We start from the raw sequence: 25,176 nt of genomic DNA, 5'->3' as shown, positions 1-25,176 counted from the left end.
AATGAGGATTGGGTATTTATTTTGGATTGTAATATATAAAACAATTTTATCATGGCTTCCTACTTGAAAGATCAATGTGAAAAAACATAGACCAAGTCTGTTTGTAGCTCGATTCAGTGCAAAAAGCTCAAAAGTGTATAAAAAGTTTGTTATTGCATGTACAATAACAAAGCTTTTACATATATATCAATCTTCTGTAATTTATTGAATTACAACCGAGGACTTGGCATATGTGTTTCATATTTGATTTTTCAATGAGAAAGCCATGAAAAGATTAAATATCCAAAATAAATACCCAATCCTCACCCATATGGCCACTTTGCTTTAAGTACTTTTCTTTTTAATTTTGTTCTATACCGTTTTGCAATTTTTGCTGATTAGTTTTTCCCGTTGAAAAATACAATAAGCGTCCATGTGACGTAAAATGTCAATTACCCCCCCCCCCCCCCATTAGTTGTTGGTGGTACAGTGTACATTTGATTTACGTCCATGTGTAAACAGTTCTGAAAGAGGTATCGTCCAAATTGTACTTTTGTGGGATGTTTATATATAAATTTGGTCATTCAGCAAATATGCTTCTTCAAGTAAGTGCGAATACTTTAAAGAAAATATGAATATAAGAGAATATAAGAACACAACTAACGCATGTGCATTGCATCGTCTCATTTTGTAATTTTTTGTTTTCTGGTGACAGGAGATTGTGTGCACGTCCTTCGCAGCTGCCGCCTACCTTAAACACAGTATACCTGGTTGGCAGTGTCGGGTTGGCTGAAGTTAGCGTTAGTTGGCGGGAATCCAATACATCGGATTTGGAGTATTAAAGAAATATTTTAATATCAGCAACACTGTCATGGCAACCTAAAAGTGTGCCAACTTAGAACACCAATGTTAAACCGATAATGATCCAGTTACTCGTGGTATCTTTAGCATGATTCATTCCTTTATGCCACCTTTCTACTCCAATTTTATGAATTCATGCATTGATAACGACATACTGTTTGAAATGAACATAGACCGAAACATTCGTCGTTGTGGGCGCACTTTCAAATCGTCAGTATGGGATGACATCTTGCGAGTTTGGTTGAAATGAAAGATTTGTTCAGTGTGAGTGATGTATACAAAATCACCAGATACTCAGTCTGTTAATTTTGGCACTAGACATCGTTCATTCATATACTATTTCACACAACCTACATCATGTTGCATCTATCTATCTATCTATCTATCTATCTATCTATCTATCTAATATATATATCTCTCTCTCCCTACCTGTCTGTCTGTCTGTCTGTCTGTCTGTCTGTCTGTCTGTCTCTTTGTCTGTCTGTCTCTTCTTTGTCTGTCAGTCTGCATATCCCTGTCTCCCTGTGGCTGCCTATATCTGCACCTCTCTCTCTCTCTCTCTCTCTCTCTCTCTCTCTCTCTCTCTCTCTCTCTCTCTCTCTCTCTCTCTCTCTCTCTCTCTCTCTCTCTCTCTCTCTCTCTCTCTCTCTCTCTCTCTCTCTCTCTCCTCACTATACACTGTTCTCCAGCGTATACCAAGTAGTTTCCTGCCTTTTTAGTGTAATGAATTTATAGAATGATAAATGGTAGACATATATATATATATAACATACATGTATAACATTCTTAAGTGGGAAATAAACAAAAAAAAAAGACTATGTATATAACAGGACAGACCGACACAGAAAAACTGACAGATATATAGGCAGAGAAGAGATATTGTACGTATTCATTTAATATGTCTCCCCTAATTTCTTTTCAATTGAAACTATAGAGAGAGAGAGAGAGAGAGAGAGAGAGAGAGAGAGAGAGAGAGAGAGAGAGAGAGAGAGAGAGAGAGAGAGAGAGAGAGAGAGAGACCAACAGACAGGCAGACAGACATATAGGTACAGAGGTAGAGATATATAGAGAGAGACATAGATATACAGAATGACAGACAGAGTTAGGGATTATAATATATGTATGTATACATATATAACTACAGATATAATATGACACAGAGATATAGATAGCAAAGAGATATTGTAAGTATTCATAGATTAGATCTCCCTAATTTGCTTTCATGGGACATTATCCACTGTTCTCCAGTGTATACCAAGTAGTTTCGAACCTTTTTAGTATAACGAATTCATTCAATGATATTCATTGATAAATGGTAGGCACATATTTTAAAATGGCGGGAAAATATATAATACCTAATCTATTATCAAAGCATGTACACATTTAGTTTGCAGAAATGAATTTAGCGTAGGCGTGTTCCAGGAGAGAGAGAGAGAGAGAGAGAGAGAGAGAGAGAGAGAGAGAGAGAGAGAGAGAGAGAGAGAGAGAGAGAGAGAGAGAGAGAGAGAGAGAGAGAGGGGGGGAGAGGGGGGGGGAGGGAGGGAGAAATGAAATGTTCTTAAATGTAACTTTGAGTCTCACTGAATATACCGGTATGTATAAGGCTATAACATTACCTGTCGATTTTTTAAAAATTAAAACCCCTCCATTTTTATTTTAAAGAAAGTGCTTCTGTTGATACTTTTACAGTGGTTGTAGCTATATTCACGTGACTGCATTTCTGTAATCATCACAACAGCAACATGTATAATGTGAACACTGATTGAAATACATCTGAGCCTCATATATAAATATAATAACACCCCCCCCCCCACCTCCACCCTGCCCCTGTAATTAGAGACGCTATTGCAGTTTTCTCCTTTTTTATTTCAGGAATGGCAGATGGTGTTTATAAGTAAAATGAATACAATAAATAAATTCCTGGTTACTCAAGAATGCTGTAAAAGAAAAGAAACGTGTTTGTAACAAACTGTAAAGGATGGAAAACACAACATCAAATTAAGTATGTGTTGGAATGTAACTGTTTCTCAGTAGACAACTTGTGAAATGGACATATGAATAGACACAAGATAAGTTAAAACTGAAATAGAAGAGATTAAACGAACAGTGAGTCTTTAGGAAGTCAGTGAATGTGAGATTGAGATGCAGCATACGCACTCATATTAGTGTAGCTGCCGGACTCTGTAGCCAGGACAGTCTTTTTAAAAAAACACAGTTGACTCCACCAGGAATTGAACCTGGGTCTCCAGGCCAGCGCTGTCGAATCATGTGCCTGGTGCTCTAACCACTAAGCTATAGAGCCTGCAAATGTATTATTTTTTAACTGTTCCTGATGTGTGGATGAAGACTTTTGATCGAAATAGAAAACTTTATGACTAAGTTATGAATGACGGATGGACATTTATACAACATAATTTACAGTTGCATATCAGATATGTAATCAACTTGAAATGATGATAATTTGATGTGAATTGAGAATAGTATAAATCACATTACTTATACATCAACTGTCATCAATCTCACATTCAGATTGATCAAGAGCCCCGCAGATATGGAGATGTTTTTATCACCAGCAGCCATATTTTTGCTTGTTGTATCACATGATCACTGAAAGTCACCTTGTAAAAAAATCTAGCAGACAACTAGAAATCCAGCTACAGCCACCATTTCAAATGTCAAATGTATTGTTAACAGTACATAATATTGTTGTATACATTTGTCACAGTCATGTGTAATAAAAGTACATTTAATTAAATTACTTGTGTCAGTCGCTTTTGTATTTCGTTTTGTGAGTTACTGTAACCTGTTCCTTTGTTGTTGTGACCATAAATATTCATTTCTATTGCTAATCACCTGGCGCCATCTGTTAACATCTCCTCATCCAATCACTTCCTACTTTTCTATCACATGACTTTTCCTATATAAGTAAGCACTACAGGTTAGTACAACAGAAGTGCAGACGAGGCCAGTACGGCTACGCTTGTGTATCTTTCTGTGTATGCTTTCAGGCATGCTTGGAGAATAAAGATACATGTGTGCCATTAATACACGAGTCCAGAGAGCAGTTATTGGTAACCAACCGTGACACAATGTAACAAGTTTTTGGACTCTACGTTTCATGTAAAACTGAAATCTTGAAATTTCAATAATAGAATGGCAAAGTCCAGTGACAGCAGACGCACAGTCGTCACATGATTGTTAAAACACAAATTCCTAAATTTGTATATGATATCACAATTAGTACCACACAAAGCATATTATGAATATTTCTGTACTTTAATTGAATATAGTACGCAAAACAAGGATGTACACATTTTTCAGGTAAAGGTTATTACAAGGGATAACACTGAAGTAAAGCACTTTCTCTATGTGCTACACCCATTTACAGCATTCACATTAAGTGTAGAAATATACTGCTTAAATTGGTTTATTTACAAGTCCAGCATGTGACCTTTCTAATGTGGGCAATTAGCAAATGAAATATTTATACATTTACACTTGATATGGATGATATGAACGATTGTGGTACATACAGAAAATCCTTTAGTTTGGTGTTATCGGTTGTAGTTTGAATCTGACTTTGAGTGAAACACAAATAGTACACATTACGTCATACTAGAGAGCAAATGGCCGAGATGTAAACTAACACATTGCATCCATCCAAGAGGTGCGTGATACTAAACTCAACAGTATAATGCAGAAGGTATTTTATTTTGAAATGAAACAGTATTTTGAAATATTCAAAAATGAATTCGTAGTAACAGGTGACAGGTGACGCATTAATATGTTATTATCCAAATGCTGTTTCACACCTTACTACTTGTGGTCACTTTTCAGGTATAACGGTTCGCTGTTATTACGGGATAAAAGCCTCTTGCTGCAAGATTTGGAACATATTTGGCAAATGACACATACGCAAGTTACCAATCAAATTGGTTCTTCATTTGAAAAAAACAAACAGATGAAAGCTTAAAATGACTCCTTATATTTGCATATGTTGCAAGGAAAGCCATCTCAGATTGTACAAGATTCAATATTGGTGCAACAGTTTGAATTATACAATCACCAGAAAAACATTTCACTGGGGAAAATCACTGAAAAATAAAGACTAGATTATACACAGTGATGTTGTCACTGAAAACATTATATTGAAAGCTCACAGTGAATGATAGTTTTTAAAGATCAGACTTACCATGCAGCTGTTCATCTTGAAAGTGTTCATCTGCCTTAGTACCCCCAGCGAAATGTTTTTCACAGATTTCCCTGTATTGCAACTTTTGAAGATAATTAGGATAGGTAATTGAAAAAAGTGAACTTTGCAGAGAAAATCATTTAATATGTCATCATCATCGCTGATATTGGTGTTCATTGGATTAAAAACTTACCATGTAGATTGGAAGTTTTTTCTTGTCTTTTCAACAAGTATTGTATATATGCAGTATAGATTGTGAAAATGTGTGTAAACTGTTTTTTTCAATAAAAAAACAAACAAATAAATTTAGTAAGCATGGCAGGTGGGATTGTATTCAGTAAATTAGAGGGATTATTGTAGCACAATCTTGAATTGTTTGGGAGGGAAGGGTGGTGGTGTTTAGATCAAACCTAAAAAATGACAACAAAGTTAGTACTGTTTGAGGAAAGATATACACTAGGGACTGCTAAATATGTTTTATAGTGCTGAGAGATCTAACAGAAACTTGAAACAAAACAATGTAATCATGCACATCATGCAAATATCATAAATCATAGCATAGTTGATGGTTAGCCATGCTTCAATAACTAGAATACTTTGAGTAACTTTTAAACATGCAGGAAAAACTTACACCCCAAAGTTTATAAACTTAGTTTGAGCCCTTATTTATTTTGACATTAAATGAAGTTCACATTAAAAAAAGAAGCACCAAATCATTTGGCAATATCAGACATTACAAAAATAATTAGTGTACATATACAATCAGTTGTATATCTTTACACTTTAAATAGGTTTTATATAAATTAACTTCTCTGAGTAAGTTGTATAGAAGAAAAAAAGAGACAGCTGTTAAAGTATGACAAACTATGGAAATATTGTTATCACAAGACTGCAAGATACTATGAAATTCAAATTACTCAGTGTATAAGACAACACGCAAAGGTAAAGTTACCACCAGTACTAGTAATATACAAACCTATCTTCTTTTCTCAAGTTGGTAAGGGGGGTGGTGGAGGTGGAAGTGCAAAAATTACCTGAACTAAAATCTAATGTCTAAATCTGATGACATAATTAATTTTGTAATATGCAAGTTTACAGTTATGGAATAAAAAAAAATCATAAAATTTAAAAGAAGTGAAATAAAATCTTACCTATGGATTATCATAATCATATTCTTGTTGTAGGTGGCGCTGTAACTGCTTGCACTTGATTGCTAATGCACCCAATTTTCTGTAATTCGTCTGAGCAGTTGCATGCTGGGGGAGGGTGGGGGGAAGCTTATAATGAGAGTTCTTTGTGTATAGTTTTAGTTTGTTACAATACATTTAAAAAATGGAATTTATAAAGTTAGACACATAAAACAAAGAATTTTGATCATATCATGACCACAGACAGTGAAGTCTATGTTACCACAAATAATTGGTCTCTTTATCAAGATATTTCTGAACTGAAAGTCTGTGTGTACAGGAAATTTTGAAATGAGAATTAGGTAACAAAATAAAAATGTTCTACCTTTGTGGCTAGCTTCCCTCCTGGGACTTCTAGGAAACACTGCATTCAAACAATTAGAAATAAAATAGTTTTAAAATTAAATTCATCGTTAGTTTTTTATTAGCACAACTGAACTGCAATGTAGGTTCAGTAGTGATATAGGCATAGAGTGGTGTCTGTTCATATGTGTGTGTGTGTGTGTGTGTGTGTGTGTGTGGACGACTTAAACTCAAAAACTGCAAACCCGATTGCCTTGGTATTTGGTGGGGACATTATACTTGTGGACTCTAGGTGGGAAATTGTTCAGATGAAAATGATGGCATCACAGGTGTGTGATTTCCGTCACAAAATGTGATTTTTGGTCAAAAAACTTAAACTCAAGAACTACTTGGTAGATTGGGCTGGAATTTAGGTGAAACATTCTTCAGGGTTTTTTCACTAAGAATTGTTTATGATATGATGGTCCCATCAGTGATATGCAAATTAGGGCTAAAATGTGTCTTTTTGGTCAAAAATATGTAATTCCAAAACCTCTGAGCAGATTGGGCTGAAATTTAATGGGAATGCCTCTACGGATATATGGACGAAGAAATATTAAGCATACATTGATTCCATACAGTGATATGCAAATCAGGTGTAAAAATGTTCATATTTGGTCAAAAACGTATATCTCAAAAAGGACATGGTCAATGAGTCTGAAACTTGGTGAGATGTTTCTGAAAGTGTTATTCTGCGGATTTTCTTCAAATCATTTTGACAAAATTGGCCCTAGCAACCATGACCACAGCCTTAGCAACAACCAATTGGCAGTATATTTTGGGCAATAACCACATCATCTGGTAGGCAAGTGAGTAAACATTCAAAAAATGTATACAAATACCCTAACAAACATGACCACGCCCATAGCAACAGCCAAACGGTTGTGTATTTCACAAAGAGAACAGAGATTCTTAGACAATTGAATAAACATTCAAAAACTATATATACATTTGCATAGAAAGAAGACCATGCCCATAGTATCAGCCAAATAGTCATGTATATTGCAAGATAACAGGAATAGAAAGACAAATGAATGAACATTCAAAAAATGTATGTAAATATCCCGAGCAAGAAGACCAAACCCATAGCAACAGTCAAATGATCACATATATTGCGAGGATAACAAAGGGGATTTATAGACAATTGAATAAATATTCAAAAAAATGTATGTAAATTTGCCTAGCAACAATACCACGCCCATAGCAACAGCAAAGTAATCATGTATATTGCAAAGATAACGACAAGAATTGAAAAACAAATGAATAAACATTCAAAAAATGTATTCAAATGTGACTAGCAACAAGACCACGCCCATATCAACAGCCAAATGATCACATACATTGCGAAGATAACAAGAGGATTAATAGACAATTGAATAAACATTTAAATATGTACGTAAATTTGCCTAGCAACAAGATCATGCCCATAGAAACAACTGAATGATCACGTATACTGCAAGCATAAAACACAAGTGAACAAAAACATTCAAATGCAAATGTATCTAACAACATGACCACGCCCATTATCACGTATATCTCAAAGATAGCAACATGGTTGGATAGGCAAATGAATAGTTATTCACCAAGTGAAGACCTAGCATATGGATAAACATTTTGAAAAACTTGTACAGTTGTTCTGCAGTGCCATTGGTGTTATTTTTTAGTATTTTTACATGTCCTTTTTTATTCAGACCATGGAAAATATATCAGACTAGGACTTTCCTTTTATCAACCTGATTAATATTCCAAGCTAGTCCAAACTCTACAAAAACACATGTCTGGATCAACCTGGTTGTAATTTAGTCAGTCATCACAAGAAGGTGTTTGTTAAATTAATTATTTTCTTTAATTCTTTTATTTTTGTAAATTTGATGCTACAGCTTGCATGACAGAAATTCTACTTTGTGCTGCAGTCACGCAAACACTCACCTGTCTTGCTTCTGATGCCATCTTGATGGTATCACAGAACATCAGGTGTAGGTGATGTGCACTTAACATGCCTGTAAATGTAATAGACATTGCCTTGAATGACATCCACAAAAGCCAGACGATAGTACTTTCAGTTGGTCATTTTATATATGTATAGACTGCTTGTGGAACTTACAGTATCTGTTTTTAAATTCCCATCCTTCAAGCTAAATGTTTACTGTGAGTATTATATGATACGGCAAATCTCTGGCATAAGGTCCCCTGGGAAGGCTGTCAGAATATTGATATTCTAACAGTCTAATGTCCATATTATCTAGTCAATGCTAGGGGTATCATTGCTGCCAAGCAACTCATTGTGGCCTTTCCGAGATTCCGTACATATACCAGTTTTTCACACTCGATGCTTGACTGCAAATAGTGTTAAGAGTACTAGAGTTATAAGGGGATAGGGCCCTTATAACTCTCCAATATACAAACATAGTTTGTACGTTTGGTGTAAAAAAAATGCAGACGGAGACGCGCACGGTGAAAATGGAGACAGGAAATTTGATTCTGTGGGTGTTAGGTGTGAGAGAAATGCCATAGACAGGCAAGTGAAAATAATCCAAACTACCGACCAACCGGTCACCAACCTAACCTAACCAGAGACAACCCAACAACAGAAACCAAATAAAAAGAGGGACAAGACAAAATACATGTACAGTAATATGTATGTGACCATGCGTAGTAACAGCAAAAAACGACCGAGACATGAAAAAAAGGGCTGAGATGCAACGCGATGCGATGAAGTTGATGACGGCAAAAAAAACCTCACTCATTCAAACTTAAAAAAAAATTTACACTTTTGATAATTACTTTTTGGGTCTTCATACCATCTTCGGTGGTCTTGTAGTTTCATCCTGAAATGACTTAATAAAGCAATACGATTAGACACGAGAATGATCAAGCTACACTACTGGTGTATACCTTCCATTTTTCAACGAATCTTGAGTGTATGTGTCGAAATTATCGACTCACTTCTGCCTTGAGATTGGAAATCACATCCATCCATCTTGGTCTTTGTATCCATCTTGGGTGTCCAACCTGAAAGTGAATTAATCAAACAATAGTTTAGCAATTTACTTTTTCAATATATAGCATTAATTGATATTATAATATATTCTAATTTTGCTAAACATTGCAGACGTGATAGCTTAAGCAAATGTTTCTAACTTCTAATGTTCCAGTGTGTAATACTAATTAATATCAGGGAAAATAACTTAATAAGACAATTATTAACTCACGTCTGCCTTCAGATTAGTAATCACATCCATCCATCTTGGGTCTTGCTTTCCATCTTAGGTCTTGGTACTCCATCTTGGGTCTTGCTCTCCATCTCGGGTGTTCCATATGAAAGAGAATTAAACAAAATAGTTTAGCAATTTATACTTACAATATGACATTGTAATGTATTCGAATTTTGCTACACGCTGCAGTCATGATAGCTAAAGCAAATGTTTCTAACTTCTAATGTTCCTATGTGTAATACTAATTAATATCAGGTAAAAGGACTTTATAATACAATTATTAACTTATGTCTGCCTTGAGATTGGTAATCACATCCATCCATCTTGGGTCTTGCTTTCCATCTTGGGTCTTGGTACTCCATCTTGGGTCTTGCTATCCATCTCGGGTGTTCCATATGAAAGAAAATTAAACAAAATAGTTTAGCAATTTATACTTACAATATGACATTGTAATGTATTCGAATTTTGCTACACGCTGCAGTCATGATAGCTAAAGCAAATGTTTCTAACTTCTAATGTTCCTATGTGTAATACTAATTAATATCAGGTAAAAGGACTTTATAATACAATTAGTAACTTACGTCTGCCGTGAGATTGGTAATCACATCCATCCATCTTGGGTCTTGCTTTCCATCTTGGGTCTTGGTACTCCATCTTGGGTCTTGCTATCCATCTCGGGTGTTCCATATGAAAGAGAATTAAACAAAATAGTTTAGCAATTTATATTTTCAATATGATATTGTAATGTATTCAAATTTTGCTACACGCTGCAGTCATGATAGCTAAAGCAAATGTTTCTAACTTCTAATGTTCCTATGTGTAATACTAATTAATATCAGGTAAAAGGACTTTATAATACAATTAGTAACTTACGTCTGCCTTGAGATTGGTAATCACATCCATCCATCTTGGGTCTTGCTTTCCATCTTGGGTCTTGGTACTCCATCTTGGGTCTTGCTATCCATCTCGGGTGTTCCATATGAAAGAGAGTTAAACAAAATAGTTTAGTAATTTATATTTTCAATATGACATTGTAATGTATTCAAATTTTGCTACACGCTGCAGTCATGATAGCTAAAGCAAATGTTTCTAACTTCTATTTTTCCTATGTGTAATACTAATTAATATCAGGTAAAAGGACTTTATAAGACAATTAGTAACTTACGTCTGCCTTGAGATTGGTAATCACATCCATCCATCTTGGGTCTTGGTACTCCATCTTGGGTCTTGCTATCCATCTCGGGTGTTCCATATGAAAGAGAGTTAAACAAAATAGTTTAGCAATTTATATTTTCAATATGACATTGTAATGTATTCAAATTTTGCTACTTGCTGCAGTCACGATAGCTAAAGCAAATGTTTCTAACTTCTATTCTTCCTATGTGTAATACTAATTAATATCAGGTAAAAGGACTTTATAAGACAATTAGTAACTTAAGTCTGCCTTGAGATTGGTAATCACATCCATCCATCTTGGGTCTTGCTTTCCATCTTGGGTCTTGGTACTCCATCTTGGGTCTTGCTCTCCATCTCGGGTGTTCCATATGAAAGAGAATTAAACAAAATAGTTTAGCAATTTATACTTACAATATGACATTGTAATGTATTCAAATGTTGCTACACGCTGCAGTCATGTTAGCTAAAGCAAATGTTTCTAACTTCTAATGTTCCTATGTGTAATACTAATTAATATCAGGTAAAAGGACTTTATAATACAATTATTAACTTACGTCTGCCTTGAGATTGGTAATCACATCCATCCGTCTTGGGTCTTGCTTTCCATCTTGGGTCTTGGTACTCCATCTTGGGTCTTGCTATCCATCTCGGGTGTTCCATATGAAAGAGAATTAAACAAAATAGTTTAGCAATTTATACTTACAATATGACATTGTAATGTATTCGAATTTTGCTACACGCTGCAGTCATGGTAGCTAAAGCAAATGTTTCTAACTTCTAATGTTCCTATGTGTAATACTAATTAATATCAGGTAAAAGGACTTTATAAGACAATTATTAACTTACGTCTGCCTTGAGATTGGTAATCACATCCATCCATCTTGGGTCTTGCTTTCCATCTTGGGTCTTGGTACTCCATCTTGGGTCTTGCTATCCATCTCGGGTGTTCCATATGAAAGAGAATTAAACAAAATAGTTTAGCAATTTATATTTTCAATATGATATTGTAATGTATTCAAATTTTGCTACACGCTGCAGTCATGATAGCTAAAGCAAATGTTTCTAACTTGTAATGTTCCTATGTGTAATACTAATTAATATCAGGTAAAAGAACTTTATAATACAATTAGTAACTTACGTCTGCCTTGAGATTGGTAATCACATCCATCCATCTTGGGTCTTGCTTTCCATCTTGGGTCTTGGTACTCCATCTTGGGTCTTGCTATCCATCTCGGGTGTTCCATATGAAAGAGAATTAAACAAAATAGTTTAGCAATTTATACTTACAATATGACATTGTAATGTATTCAAATTTTGCTACACGCTGCAGTCATGATAGCTAAAGCAAATGTTTCTAACTTCTAATGTTCCTATGTGTAATACTAATTAATATCAGGTAAAAGGACTTTATAATACAATTATTAACTTACGTCTGCCTTGAGATTGGTAATCACATCCATCCATCTTGGGTCTTGCTTTCCATCTTGGGTCTTGGTACTCCATCTTGGGTCTTGCTATCCATCTCGGGTGTTCCATATGAAAGAGAATTAAACAAAATAGTTTAGCAATTTATACTTACAATATGACATTGTAATGTATTCGAATTTTGCTACACGCTGCAGTCATGGTAGCTAAAGCAAATGTTTCTAACTTCTAATGTTCCTATGTGTAATACTAATTAATATCAGGTAAAAGGACTTTATAAGACAAATATTAACTTACGTCTGCCTTGAGATTGGTAATCACATCCATCCATCTTGGGTCTTGCTTTCCATCTTGGGTCTTGGTACTCCATCTTGGGTCTTGCTATCCATCTCGGGTGTTCCATATGAAAGAGAATTAAACAAAATAGTTTAGCAATTTATATTTTCAATATGATATTGTAATGTATTCAAATTTTGCTACACGCTGCAGTCATGATAGCTAAAGCAAATGTTTCTAACTTCTAATGTTCCTATGTGTAATACTAATTAATATCAGGTAAAAGGACTTTATAATACAATTAGTAACTTACGTCTGCCTTGAGATTGGTAATCACATCCATCCATCTTGGGTCTTGCTTTCCATCTTGGGTCTTGGTACTCCATCTTGGATCTTGCTATCCATCTCGGGTGTTCCATATGAAAGAGAATTAAACAAAATAGTTTAGCAATTTATACTTACAATATGACATTGTAATGTATTCAAATTTTGCTACACGCTGCAGTCATGATAGCTAAAGCAAATGTTTCTAAATTCTAATGTTCCTATGTGTAATACTAATTAATATCAGGTAAAAGGACTTTATAAGACAATTAGTAACTTACGTCTGCCTTGAGATTGGTAATCACATCCATCCATCTAGGGTCTTGGTATCCATCTTGGGTCTTGGTACTCCATCTTGGGTCTTGCTATCCATCTCGGGTGTTCCATATGAAAGAGAGTTAAACAAAATAGTTTAGCAATTTATATTTTCAATATGACATTGTAATGCATTCAAATTTTGCTACACGCTGCAGTCATGATAGCTAAAGCAAATGTTTTTAACTTCTATTCTTCCTATGTGTAATACTAATTAATATCAGGTAAAAGGACTTTATAAGACAATTAGTAACTTACGTCTGCCTTGAGATTGGTAATCACATCCATCCATCTTGGGTCTTGCTTTCCATCTTGGGTCTTGGTACTCCATCTTGGGTCTTGCTCTCCATCTCGGGTGTTCCATATGAAAGAGAATTAAACAAAATAGTTTAGCAATTTATACTTACAACATGACATTGTAATGTATTCGAATTTTGCTACACGCTGCAGTCATGATAGCTAAAGCAAATGTTTCTAACTTCTAATGTTCCTATGTGTAATACTAATTAATATCAGGTAAAAGGACTTTATAATACAATTAGTAACTTACGTCTGCCTTGAGATTGGTAATCACATCCATCCATCTTGGGTCTTGCTTTCCATCTTGGGTCTTGGTACTCCATCTTGGGTCTTGCTATCCATCTCGGGTGTTCCATATGAAAGAGAATTAAACAAAATAGTTTAGCAATTTATACTTACAATATGACATTGTAATGTATTCGAATTTTGCTACACGCTGCAGTCATGATAGCTAAAGCAAATGTTTCTAAATTCTAATGTTCCTATGTGTAATACTAATTAATATCAGGTAAAAGGACTTTATAATACAATTAGTAACTTACGTCTGCCTTGAGATTGGTAATCACATCCATCCATCTAGGGTCTTGGTATTCATCTTGGGTCTTGGTACTCCATCTTGGGTCTTGCTATCCATCTCGGGTGTTCCATATGAAAGAGAATTAAACAAAATAGTTTAGCAATTTATACTTACAATATGACATTGTAATGTATTCAAATTTTGCTACACGCTGCAGTCATGATAGCTAAAGCAAATGTTTCTAAATTCTAATGTTCCTATGTGTAATACTAATTAATATCAGGTAAAAGGACTTTATAAGACAATTAGTAACTTACGTCTGCCTTGAGATTGGTAATCACATCCATCCATCTAGGGTCTTGGTATCCATCTTGGGTCTTGGTACACCATCTTGGGTCTTGCTATCCATCTCGGGTGTTCCATATGAAAGAGAGTTAAACAAAATAGTTTAGCAATTTATATTTTCAATATGACATTGTAATGTATTCAAATTTTGCTACACGCTGCAGTCATGATAGCTAAAGCAAATGTTTCTAACTTCTATTCTTCCTATGTGTAATACTAATTAATATCAGGTAAAAGGACTTTATAAGACAATTAGTAACTTACGTCTGCCTTGAGATTGGTAATCACATCCATCCATCTTGGGTCTTGCTTTCGATCTTGGGTCTTGGTACTCCATCTTGGGTCTTGCTCTCCATCTCGGGTGTTCCATATGAAAGAGAATTAAACAAAATAGTTTAGCAATTTATACTTACAATATGACATTGTAATGTATTCGAATTTTGCTACACGCTGCAGTCATGATAGCTAAAGCAAATGTTTCTAAATTCTAATGTTCCTATGTGTAATACTAATTAATATCAGGTAAAAGGACTTTATAAGACAATTATTAACTTACGTCTGCCTTGAGATTGGTAATCACATCCATCCATCTTGGGTCTTGCTTTCCATCTTGGGTCTTGGTACTCCATCTTGGGTCTTGCTATCCATCTCGGGTGTTCCATATGAAAGAGAATTAAACAAAATAGTTTAGCAATTTATATTTTCAATATGATATTGTAATGTATTCAAATTTTGCTACACGCTGCAGTCATGATAGCTAAAGCAAATGTTTCTAACTTCTAATGTTCCTATGTGTAATACTAATTAATATCAGGTAAAAGGACTTTATAATACAATTAGTAACTTACGTCTGCCTTGAGATTGGTAATCACATCCATCCATCTTGGGTCTTGCTTTCCATCTTGGGTCTTGGTACTCCATCTTGGATCTTGCTATCCATCTCGGGTGTTCCATATGAAAGAGAATTAAACAAAATAGTTTAGCAATTTATACTTACAATATGACATTGTAATGTATTCAAATTTTGCTACACGCTGCAGTCATGATAGCTAAAGCAAATGTTTCTAAATTCTAATGTTCCTATGTGTAATACTAATTAATATCAGGTAAAAGGACTTTATAAGACAATTAGTAACTTACGTCTGCCTTGAGATTGGTAATCACATCCATCCATCTTGGGTCTTGCTTTCCATCTTGGGTCTTGGTACTCCATCTTGGGTCTTGCTCTCCATCTCGGGTGTTCCATATGAAAGAGAATTAAACAAAATAGTTTAGCAATTTATACTTACAACATGACATTGTAATGTATTCGAATTTTGCTACACGCTGCAGTCATGATAGCTAAAGCAAATGTTTCTAACTTCTAATGTTCCTATGTGTAATACTAATTAATATCAGGTAAAAGGACTTTATAATACAATTATTAACTTACGTCTGCCTTGAGATTGGTAATCACATCCATCCATCTTGGGTCTTGCTTTCCATCTTGGGTCTTGGTACTCCATCTTGGGTCTTGCTATCCATCTCGGGTGTTCCATATGAAAGAGAATTAAACAAAATAGTTTAGCAATTTATACTTACAATATGACATTGTAATGTATTCGAATTTTGCTACACGCTGCAGTCATGATAGCTAAAGCAAATGTTTCTAAATTCTAATGTTCCTATGTGTAATACTAATTAATATCAGGTAAAAGGACTTTATAATACAATTAGTAACATACGTCTGCCTTGAGATTGGTAATCACATCCATCCATCTAGGGTCTTGGTATTCATCTTGGGTCTTGGTACTCCATCTTGGGTCTTGCTATCCATCTCGGGTGTTCCGTATGAAAGAGAGTTAAACAAAATAGTTTAGCAATTTATATTTTCAATATGACATTGTAATGTATTCAAATTTTGCTACACGCTGCAGTCATGATAGCTAAAGCAAATGTTTCTAACTTCTATTCTTCCTATGTGTAATACTAATTAATATCAGGTAAAAGGACTTTATAAGACAATTAGTAACTTACGTCTGCCTTGAGATTGGTAATCACATCCATCCATCTTGGGTCTTGCTTTCCATCTTGGGTCTTGGTACTCCATCTTGGGTCTTGCTCTCCATCTCGGGTGTTCCATATGAAAGAGAATTAAACAAAATAGTTTAGCAATTTATACTTACAATATGACATTGTAATGTATTCGAATTTTGCTACACGCTGCAGTCATGATAGCTAAAGCAAATGTTTCTAACTTCTAATGTTCCTATGTGTAATACTAATTAATATCAGGTAAAAGGACTTTATAATACAATTATTAACTTACGTCTGTCTTGAGATTGGTAATCACATCCATCCATCTTGGGTCTTGCTTTCCATCTTGGGTCTTGGTACTCCATCTTGGGTCTTGCTATCCATCTCGGGTGTTCCATATGAAAGAGAATTAAACAAAATAGTTTAGCAATTTATACTTACAATATGACATTGTAATGTATTCGAATTTTGCTACACGCTGCAGTCATGATAGCTAAAGCAAATGTTTCTAACTTCTAATGTTCCTATGTGTAATACTAATTAATATCAGGTAAAAGGACTTTATAAGACAATTATTAACTTACGTCTGCCTTGAGATTGGTAATCACATCCATCCATCTTGGGTCTTGCTTTCCATCTTGGGTCTTGGTACTCCATCTTGGGTCTTGCTATCCATCTCGGGTGTTCCATATGAAAGAGAATTAAACAAAATAGTTTAGCAATTTATATTTTCAATATGATATTGTAATGTATTCAAATTTTGCTACACGCTGTAGTCATGATAGCTAAAGCAAATGTTTCTAACTTCTAATGTTCCTATGTGTAATACTAATTAATATCAGGTAAAAGGACTTTATAATACAATTAGTAACTTACGTCTGCCTTGAGATTGGTAATCACATCCATCCATCTTGGGTCTTGCTTTCCATCTTGGGTCTTGGTACTCCATCTTGGATCTTGCTATCCATCTCGGGTGTTCCATATGAAAGAGAATTAAACAAAATAGTTTAGCAATTTATACTTACAATATGACATTGTAATGTATTCAAATTTTGCTACACGCTGCAGTCATGATAGCTAAAGCAAATGTTTCTAAATTCTAATGTTCCTATGTGTAATACTAATTAATATCAGGTAAAAGGACTTTATAAGACAATTAGTAACTTACGTCTGCCTTGAGATTGGTAATCACATCCATCCATCTTGGGTCTTGCTTTCCATCTTGGGTCTTGGTACTCCATCTTGGGTCTTGCTCTCCATCTCGGGTGTTCCATATGAAAGAGAATTAAACAAAATAGTTTAGCAATTTATACTTACAACATGACATTGTAATGTATTCGAATTTTGCTACACGCTGCAGTCATGATAGCTAAAGCAAATGTTTCTAACTTCTAATGTTCCTATGTGTAATACTAATTAATATCAGGTAAAAGGACTTTATAATACAATTATTAACTTACGTCTGCCTTGAGATTGGTAATCACATCCATCCATCTTGGGTCTTGCTTTCCATCTTGGGTCTTGGTACTCCATCTTGGGTCTTGCTATCCATCTCGGGTGTTCCATATGAAAGAGAATTAAACAAAATAGTTTAGCAATTTATACTTACAATATGACATTGTAATGTATTCGAATTTTGCTACACGCTGCAGTCATGATAGCTAAAGCAAATGTTTCTAAATTCTAATGTTCCTATGTGTAATACTAATTAATATCAGGTAAAAGGACTTTATAATACAATTAGTAACATACGTCTGCCTTGAGATTGGTAATCACATCCATCCATCTAGGGTCTTGGTATTCATCTTGGGTCTTGGTACTCCATCTTGGGTCTTGCTATCCATCTCGGGTGTTCCGTATGAAAGAGAGTTAAACAAAATAGTTTAGCAATTTATATGTTCAATATGACATTGTAATGTATTCAAATTTTGCTACACGCTGCAGTCATGATAGCTAAAGCAAATGTTTCTAACTTCTATTCTTCCTATGTGTAATACTAATTAATATCAGGTAAAAGGACTTTATAAGACAATTAGTAACTTACGTCTGCCTTGAGATTGGTAATCACATCCATCCATCTTGGGTCTTGCTTTCCATCTTGGGTCTTGGTACTCCATCTTGGGTCTTGCTCTCCATCTCGGGTGTTCCATATGAAAGAGAATTAAACAAAATAGTTTAGCAATTTATACTTACAATATGACATTGTAATGTATTCGAATTTTGCTACACGCTGCAGTCATGATAGCTAAAGCAAATGTTTCTAACTTCTAATGTTCCTATGTGTAATACTAATTAATATCAGGTAAAAGGACTTTATAATACAATTATTAACTTACGTCTGTCTTGAGATTGGTAATCACATCCATCCATCTTGGGTCTTGCTTTCCATCTTGGGTCTTGGTACTCCATCTTGGGTCTTGCTATCCATCTCGGGTGTTCCATATGAAAGAGAATTAAACAAAATAGTTTAGCAATTTATACTTACAATATGACATTGTAATGTATTCGAATTTTGCTACACGCTGCAGTCATGATAGCTAAAGCAAATGTTTCTAACTTCTAATGTTCCTATGTGTAATACTAATTAATATCAGGTAAAAGGACTTTATAAGACAATTATTAACTTACGTCTGCCTTGAGATTGGTAATCACATCCATCCATCTTGGGTCTTGCTTTCCATCTTGGGTCTTGGTACTCCATCTTGGGTCTTGCTATCCATCTCGGGTGTTCCATATGAAAGAGAATTAAACAAAATAGTTTAGCAATTTATATTTTCAATATGATATTGTAATGTATTCAAATTTTGCTACACGCTGTAGTCATGATAGCTAAAGCAAATGTTTCTAACTTACGATACGATACGATACGATTTGTTTTATTACCATATATAAGATTTTTTTTACAGTTTGCACAATAAAGTAAATACAGGTTGATAATTTGGTAATGGGAGTCAGAAAAATAGCATAATGCTAGTCGAGTCTGACACCGTAGACACTGGAATGTTACAACGTTACTAAAGCAAAGCAACTAGAGGGCAGTGTACAAGTAAAGAAAATATCAGATACAAATAACATAAATACAAATAAATAATTAAATAAATACAAAATGTACAATTAGTGGACATAGTCTTTAATGAGTGTGTTTTTTAGTGAATCACGAAATGAAGTTCTAGATGGTTGTGATCTAATACTAGGTGGTAGACTGTTCCAAAAGGCCGTACCTGTGAAACATATTGCAAACTTGCCTATGGATGTGATTACTTTAGGTAGAAGGAGATTTCCCCTACCCTTGAACCTAGTACTATATTCATGAACTGGTGGAGTGCAATAATCTGTAAAACGGTGAGGTAACCTGTTGGTTAATAAATCATACATGAAAGTACAAAGTTGGAGTTTATGTAATTTGAATATATCAAGAATTTGAAGTTCACTAAATAAATTGTTAGAATGTGCAGAGATACAACTAAAAGTAATAGCTCTGACTGCCATTTTTTGAGACTTGTGAATACATGTCAGATGTGATGAATATGTAGATCCCCATACTTCAATACCATAGGTGATGTGTGGTTGGATAAAAGATTTGTATATCAGAATAAGGATATCTTTAGGTACAAAATGTCTTAATTTGAACAAAATACCAACTTTTTTCCTAACAGTGGAGTTTACCATTTGAATATGCTTTGACCAATTTAGGTGTTTATCTAAAATAACACCAACAAAGGTTGTTGACTCCACTTCGTCAATAACCCTACTACTAATGTGGAGAGAACCTTCAAGGGATATTTTTCTCCTAGTATTTCTAAATAGAATGTAGTTTGTTTTGAGATGATTAATGGTAAGTTTATTTACATTGCACCACTTTAATACGTTATTTAAGTGGGCATCAACATTAGATAAATTTATATTGTAATGATTGTCAGGAAAAGTGTGAAATAAATTAGAATCATCTGCAAATAATCTGAACTGGAAAAAAAATGGATGAGGAAGCAATGTCGTTGATAAATAACAAAAATAAAGTGGGACCTAAGACAGAACCTTGTGGCACTCCACATTGAATAATACGGTTAGATGATGTGTTACTACTAGCATGGATATATTGGTATCTATCATATAAATAATCAGTGAACCATTTCAAAGGCAATCCCCTAATGCCATAATGGGCCATTTTCGAAAGAAGAATTTCATGATTAATAGTATCAAAAGCCTTGGAAAAGTCGAGAAAAATGCCAAGAGTGACTCTGCCTTCATCCATCTGCTTGATAAGATAATTGACAAGGTTAATAAGGGACAATTTTGTGCTATATTTTTTGCGAAACCCATATTGATGCTCGTAAAGAATATTATTTTTTTCTATATAATGCATTAGACGATTATTTACAATGATTTCTAATACTTTGCTTAAAAGAGGTAAAACTGATATTGGCCTGTAGTTGCCAGGGTCATCAGTGGCTCCCTTTTTAAAGATGGGTGTAACTTTTGCTATTTTAAGTGTTGTGGGGAAGATTCCTGAAGAAATAGATAGGTTGAAAATATAAGCTAAAGGTTTAGATATTATTGCTGCTCCATTAATAAGAAGTTTAACTGGTACATCATCATGACCACACGCCTTTTTAATGTTCAATGAATTTATGAGATTATAGACCTCAGCTTGTGTAGTGGGATTCATAAAAAATGAATTAGTTAAAGGAGTAGATAAATAGTCTTTAAAATTATGATTGGTTGAATTAATATTACTAGCCAAATTAGGACCTATTTTAACAAAGTAGTCATTCAAAGCTTCAACAATATCACTGATCTCAGAGATGTGGGTATTAGAATCATTTGATACAATATGCAGACTATCAGGCAAAGTTTTCCTAGCTATTCTTCCTTGACCTCCAAGTACTTCTTTAATAGTTTTCCAAGTCATATTTGAATTGCCTTTGTTGTCCATAAAAACAGTACTATAATGCAACTTTTTGGCATTCCTAATTACAGACAATAGCATATTTCTGAATTTTTTGTACACATCAACAGCTGCACCATCAAAGTTTGAATTTAAAACCTTAGAATAAAGTTTATGTTTAGTTTTGATAGATTTCCTAATGGCTCTAGTGATCCATGGTTTCCTAGCCTTTTTGTTGCTAATTATTTTTGTGGTAATTGGTGCATGCTTGTTACAAATCCTACTAAAAATTAAATGAAATCTGTTATAAGCAGCGTTAACATCAGTACAATCATAGACACCTTCCCAGGATACATTTGCAAGTTCATCACAAAAGTGAGAAGGGTCATAATGATCATAATTTCGAAATGAAATTTTTTGTCTATGAGATATTCTAATAGGGTGGTTTTCTACTAAAGCAAAAATAGGGAAGTGATCTGATATATCAGTGGTTAATGTTCCAGAATAGATTTGATACTGATTTATATTAGTATAAATATGATCAATAATTGTTGCAGATGAGTCTGTCACTCTGGTTGGTGTGGAAATTAACTGATGGAAACAAAGGCACTCCATGGATGTGAGAAAGGATTCAATACTTACTGAACTAGTTCTATTATTTGCATCAACATTAAAATCACCCATTAAGATAAAGTGGTTTTTTTCTAACTTAAATCTCCTCAGTACATTTAACAACTCCTCTTGAAATTCTACAATGTCAGTATTTGGTTTCCTATAAATAATACCAACTATAGCATTTCTATTACCAGTATGTACCTCCAACCATAGAGATTCTGAATGAATGACATTTACTTCAAGTAATTTATAATTAAGAGATGAATGTATATAAGCCCCTACCCCACCACCCCGACCTGCGTTACGACAGTTTACTTCAAATGTATATCCTTTCAAATTACAAGTACTTAAATTGGATGTACCCCAAACCTCGGAAATACCAATAACAGAAAACTTAGACTGAATTATATCTTCATATAACAATTTTAAACCTTCAAAATTTCTATTTAAAGACCTAATGTTAACATGTGAAACACAAAATGACCTGTTCGTTATTACATTATAATGGTCATCAAAACTGGTCGGTGGCAATGAAGAATAGCCTACATCAAATAAATCATTGAAATCATTGTTATTATTATCTGTAGTTTATGATAACTGTTACTAAATATGGATTATTCCAACAAGAATGTTTTGTCCAGTAAGTAGGGTTCTGCAAGTTTATGTTCAGTACCTCACCCAGTCTGTGGTACAAGTCTTTGTGTAAGAGGTGATTGAACTTCATATTTTATGTAAAACTAAGTACGTGTATAGTGTTCATGAACAGCTGTAGATGGTAAAATGCGTTGTGTTCAACATCTGGAAGTGTTGTTGCAATAGGGAGATACTGGTAGCAGATGGCAGTAAGCAATGTATGGTTCGAACGTTCACAGTTTAGTGTCACATAATTCTGGATAAATCTGTTTCTCTTGATATAATCAATGGTCTTGACTGAGTATCCTTTTTCACGTATATCTTACCATTATTGGTCCACATGAACTGATATCGTGCTTGTTTTCTTTGTGTATTCACCTTATACAGTAGTTGACGTGTAGCTGGTAGTAGATTCTCGTTAATATATATCTTTGCTGTGCTATCCAGACCAAAATCCTTGGCATTGGTATTCTTTAATTTCTTTCTGTTGTCATAGACTTCATTTCTTGACTTTCTTGTAGTAAACCTCACAATAATGGGTCTAGGCCGTGTCTGTGTTGTAGCTGCAGCTGCGTTACCACGTTTGTTTTGAACTCCGATGCGATGTGCAATGTCGATGTCATTTTCGTCTATTGCTGGGTTTGTTTTCTTGAAAATTGATATCACGGTACCGATAACATCTTCACCATCTTTCTCTGGTACACAGCTCACCTCAAGGTTTGTTCTGCGGTTGTACTGACTAAGGCTGGCCAGGTCGTCTTCGACTATTTTCAGTTGTTGGCTCAGTTGCGTATTTTCGTGTTGTAGCTTTATGTTGGCCCGTTCTATGGTTTCCACACGAGTTGACATTTCTTCGTATTTTGCATTGAAGAAGTCCATGGAGTTATTCAGCTCAGTTTGCGTTAGTTTAACTTCTTGTATGTCGGTAGCAATATTTGTAAGCTGCATAATGATAGGTTGTAGTAATCTTTGGAAATGGTCTGTAGTAGGGATGTCATCACCTAGTCTCGGCGCGGCCATCTTGCCCTCTGCAGAGTCACTTCGTGTCACTGGTTTCCCAAATCTTTTTGAGTTACATTTACCACATAGCATCAAGTCACCTTGACGTAGCTTCACTGACCCTTTCCTGTTGTCACAGTCACCACATTTCATATTTTGTCAGTTATAAAGCGTTCAAAACGCCAAATAACATTTGAAAAATCAGAGCGGTTGCAAACCACATGTTGCTCCGCAAACAGCGCCCTTCTAATGTTCCTATGTGTAATACTAATTAATATCAGGTAAAAGGACTTTATAATACAATTAGTAACTTACGTCTGCCTTGAGATTGGTAATCACATCCATCCATCTTGGGTCTTGCTTTCCATCTTGGGTCTTGGTACTCCATCTTGGATCTTGCTATCCATCTCGGGTGTTCCATATGAAAGAGAATTAAACAAAATAGTTTAGCAATTTATACTTACAATATGACATTGTAATGTATTCAAATTTTGCTACACGCTGCAGTCATGATAGCTAAAGCAAATGTTTCTAAATTCTAATGTTCCTATGTGTAATACTAATTAATATCAGGTAAAAGGACTTTATAAGACAATTAGTAACTTACGTCTGCCTTGAGATTGGTAATCACATCCATCCATCTAGGGTCTTGGTATTCATCTTGGGTCTTGGTACTCCATCTTGGGTATTGCTATCCATCTCGGGTGTTCCGTATGAAAGAGAGTTAAACAAAATAGTTTAGCAATTTATATTTTCAATATGACATTGTAATGTATTCAAATTTTGCTACACGCTGCAGTCATGATAGCTAAAGCAAATGTTTCTAACTTCTATTCTTCCTATGTGTAATACTAATTAATATCAGGTAAAAGGACTTTATAAGACAATTAGTAACTTACGTCTGCCTTGAGATTGGTAATCACATCCATCCATCTTGGGTCTTGCTTTCCATCTTGGGTCTTGGTACTCCATCTTGGGTCTTGCTCTCCATCTCGGGTGTTCCATATGAAAGAGAATTAAACAAAATAGTTTAGCAATTTATACTTACAATATGACATTGTAATGTATTCGAATTTTGCTACACGCTGCAGTCATGATAGCTAAAGCAAATGTTTCTAACTTCTAATGTTCCTATGTGTAATACTAATTAATATCAGGTAAAAGGACTTTATAAGACAATTATTAACTTACGTCTGCCTTGAGATTGGTAATCACATCCATCCATCTTGGGTCTTGCTTTCCATCTTGGGTCTTGGTACTCCATCTTGGGTCTTGCTATCCATCTCGGGTGTTCCATATGAAAGAGAATTAAACAAAATAGTTTAGCAATTTATATTTTCAATATGATATTGTAATGTATTCAAATTTTGCTACACGCTGCAGTCATGATAGCTAAAGCAAATGTTTCTAACTTCTAATGTTCCTATGTGTAATACTAATTAATATCAGGTAAAAGGACTTTATAATACAATTAGTAACTTACGTCTGCCTTGAGATTGGTAATCACATCCATCCATCTTGGGTCTTGCTTTCCATCTTGGGTCTTGGTACTCCATCTTGGGTCTTGCTCTCCA

At 34.6% G+C, this 25,176-nt stretch overlaps 1 protein-coding gene across 1 annotated transcript; it reads right to left on the bottom strand.

Moving 5' to 3' along the window:
- Positions 1-22,849: 22,849 nt before the first annotated feature.
- On the bottom strand, positions 22,850-23,755 carry LOC144445407 (uncharacterized). The gene has a single exon (XM_078134945.1). The coding sequence runs from the start codon at positions 23,753-23,755 to the stop codon at positions 22,850-22,852; it is 906 nt and encodes a 301-aa protein (XP_077991071.1).
- Positions 23,756-25,176: the final 1,421 nt, after the last annotated feature.

This window comes from Glandiceps talaboti, chromosome 14, assembly GCF_964340395.1.
Source record: "Glandiceps talaboti chromosome 14, keGlaTala1.1, whole genome shotgun sequence".
Taxonomy (NCBI): Eukaryota; Metazoa; Hemichordata; class Enteropneusta; family Spengelidae; genus Glandiceps; species Glandiceps talaboti.
Note: the sequence above shows the minus strand (reverse complement) of the source record. Positions and strands in the feature narration are given on the sequence as shown.

Excerpts from the sequence above, each read along its gene's own strand:
- LOC144445407 (XM_078134945.1), bottom strand. The coding sequence starts at position 23,755 with ATGAAATGTGGTGACTGTGACAACAGGAAAGGGTCAGTGAAGCTACGT.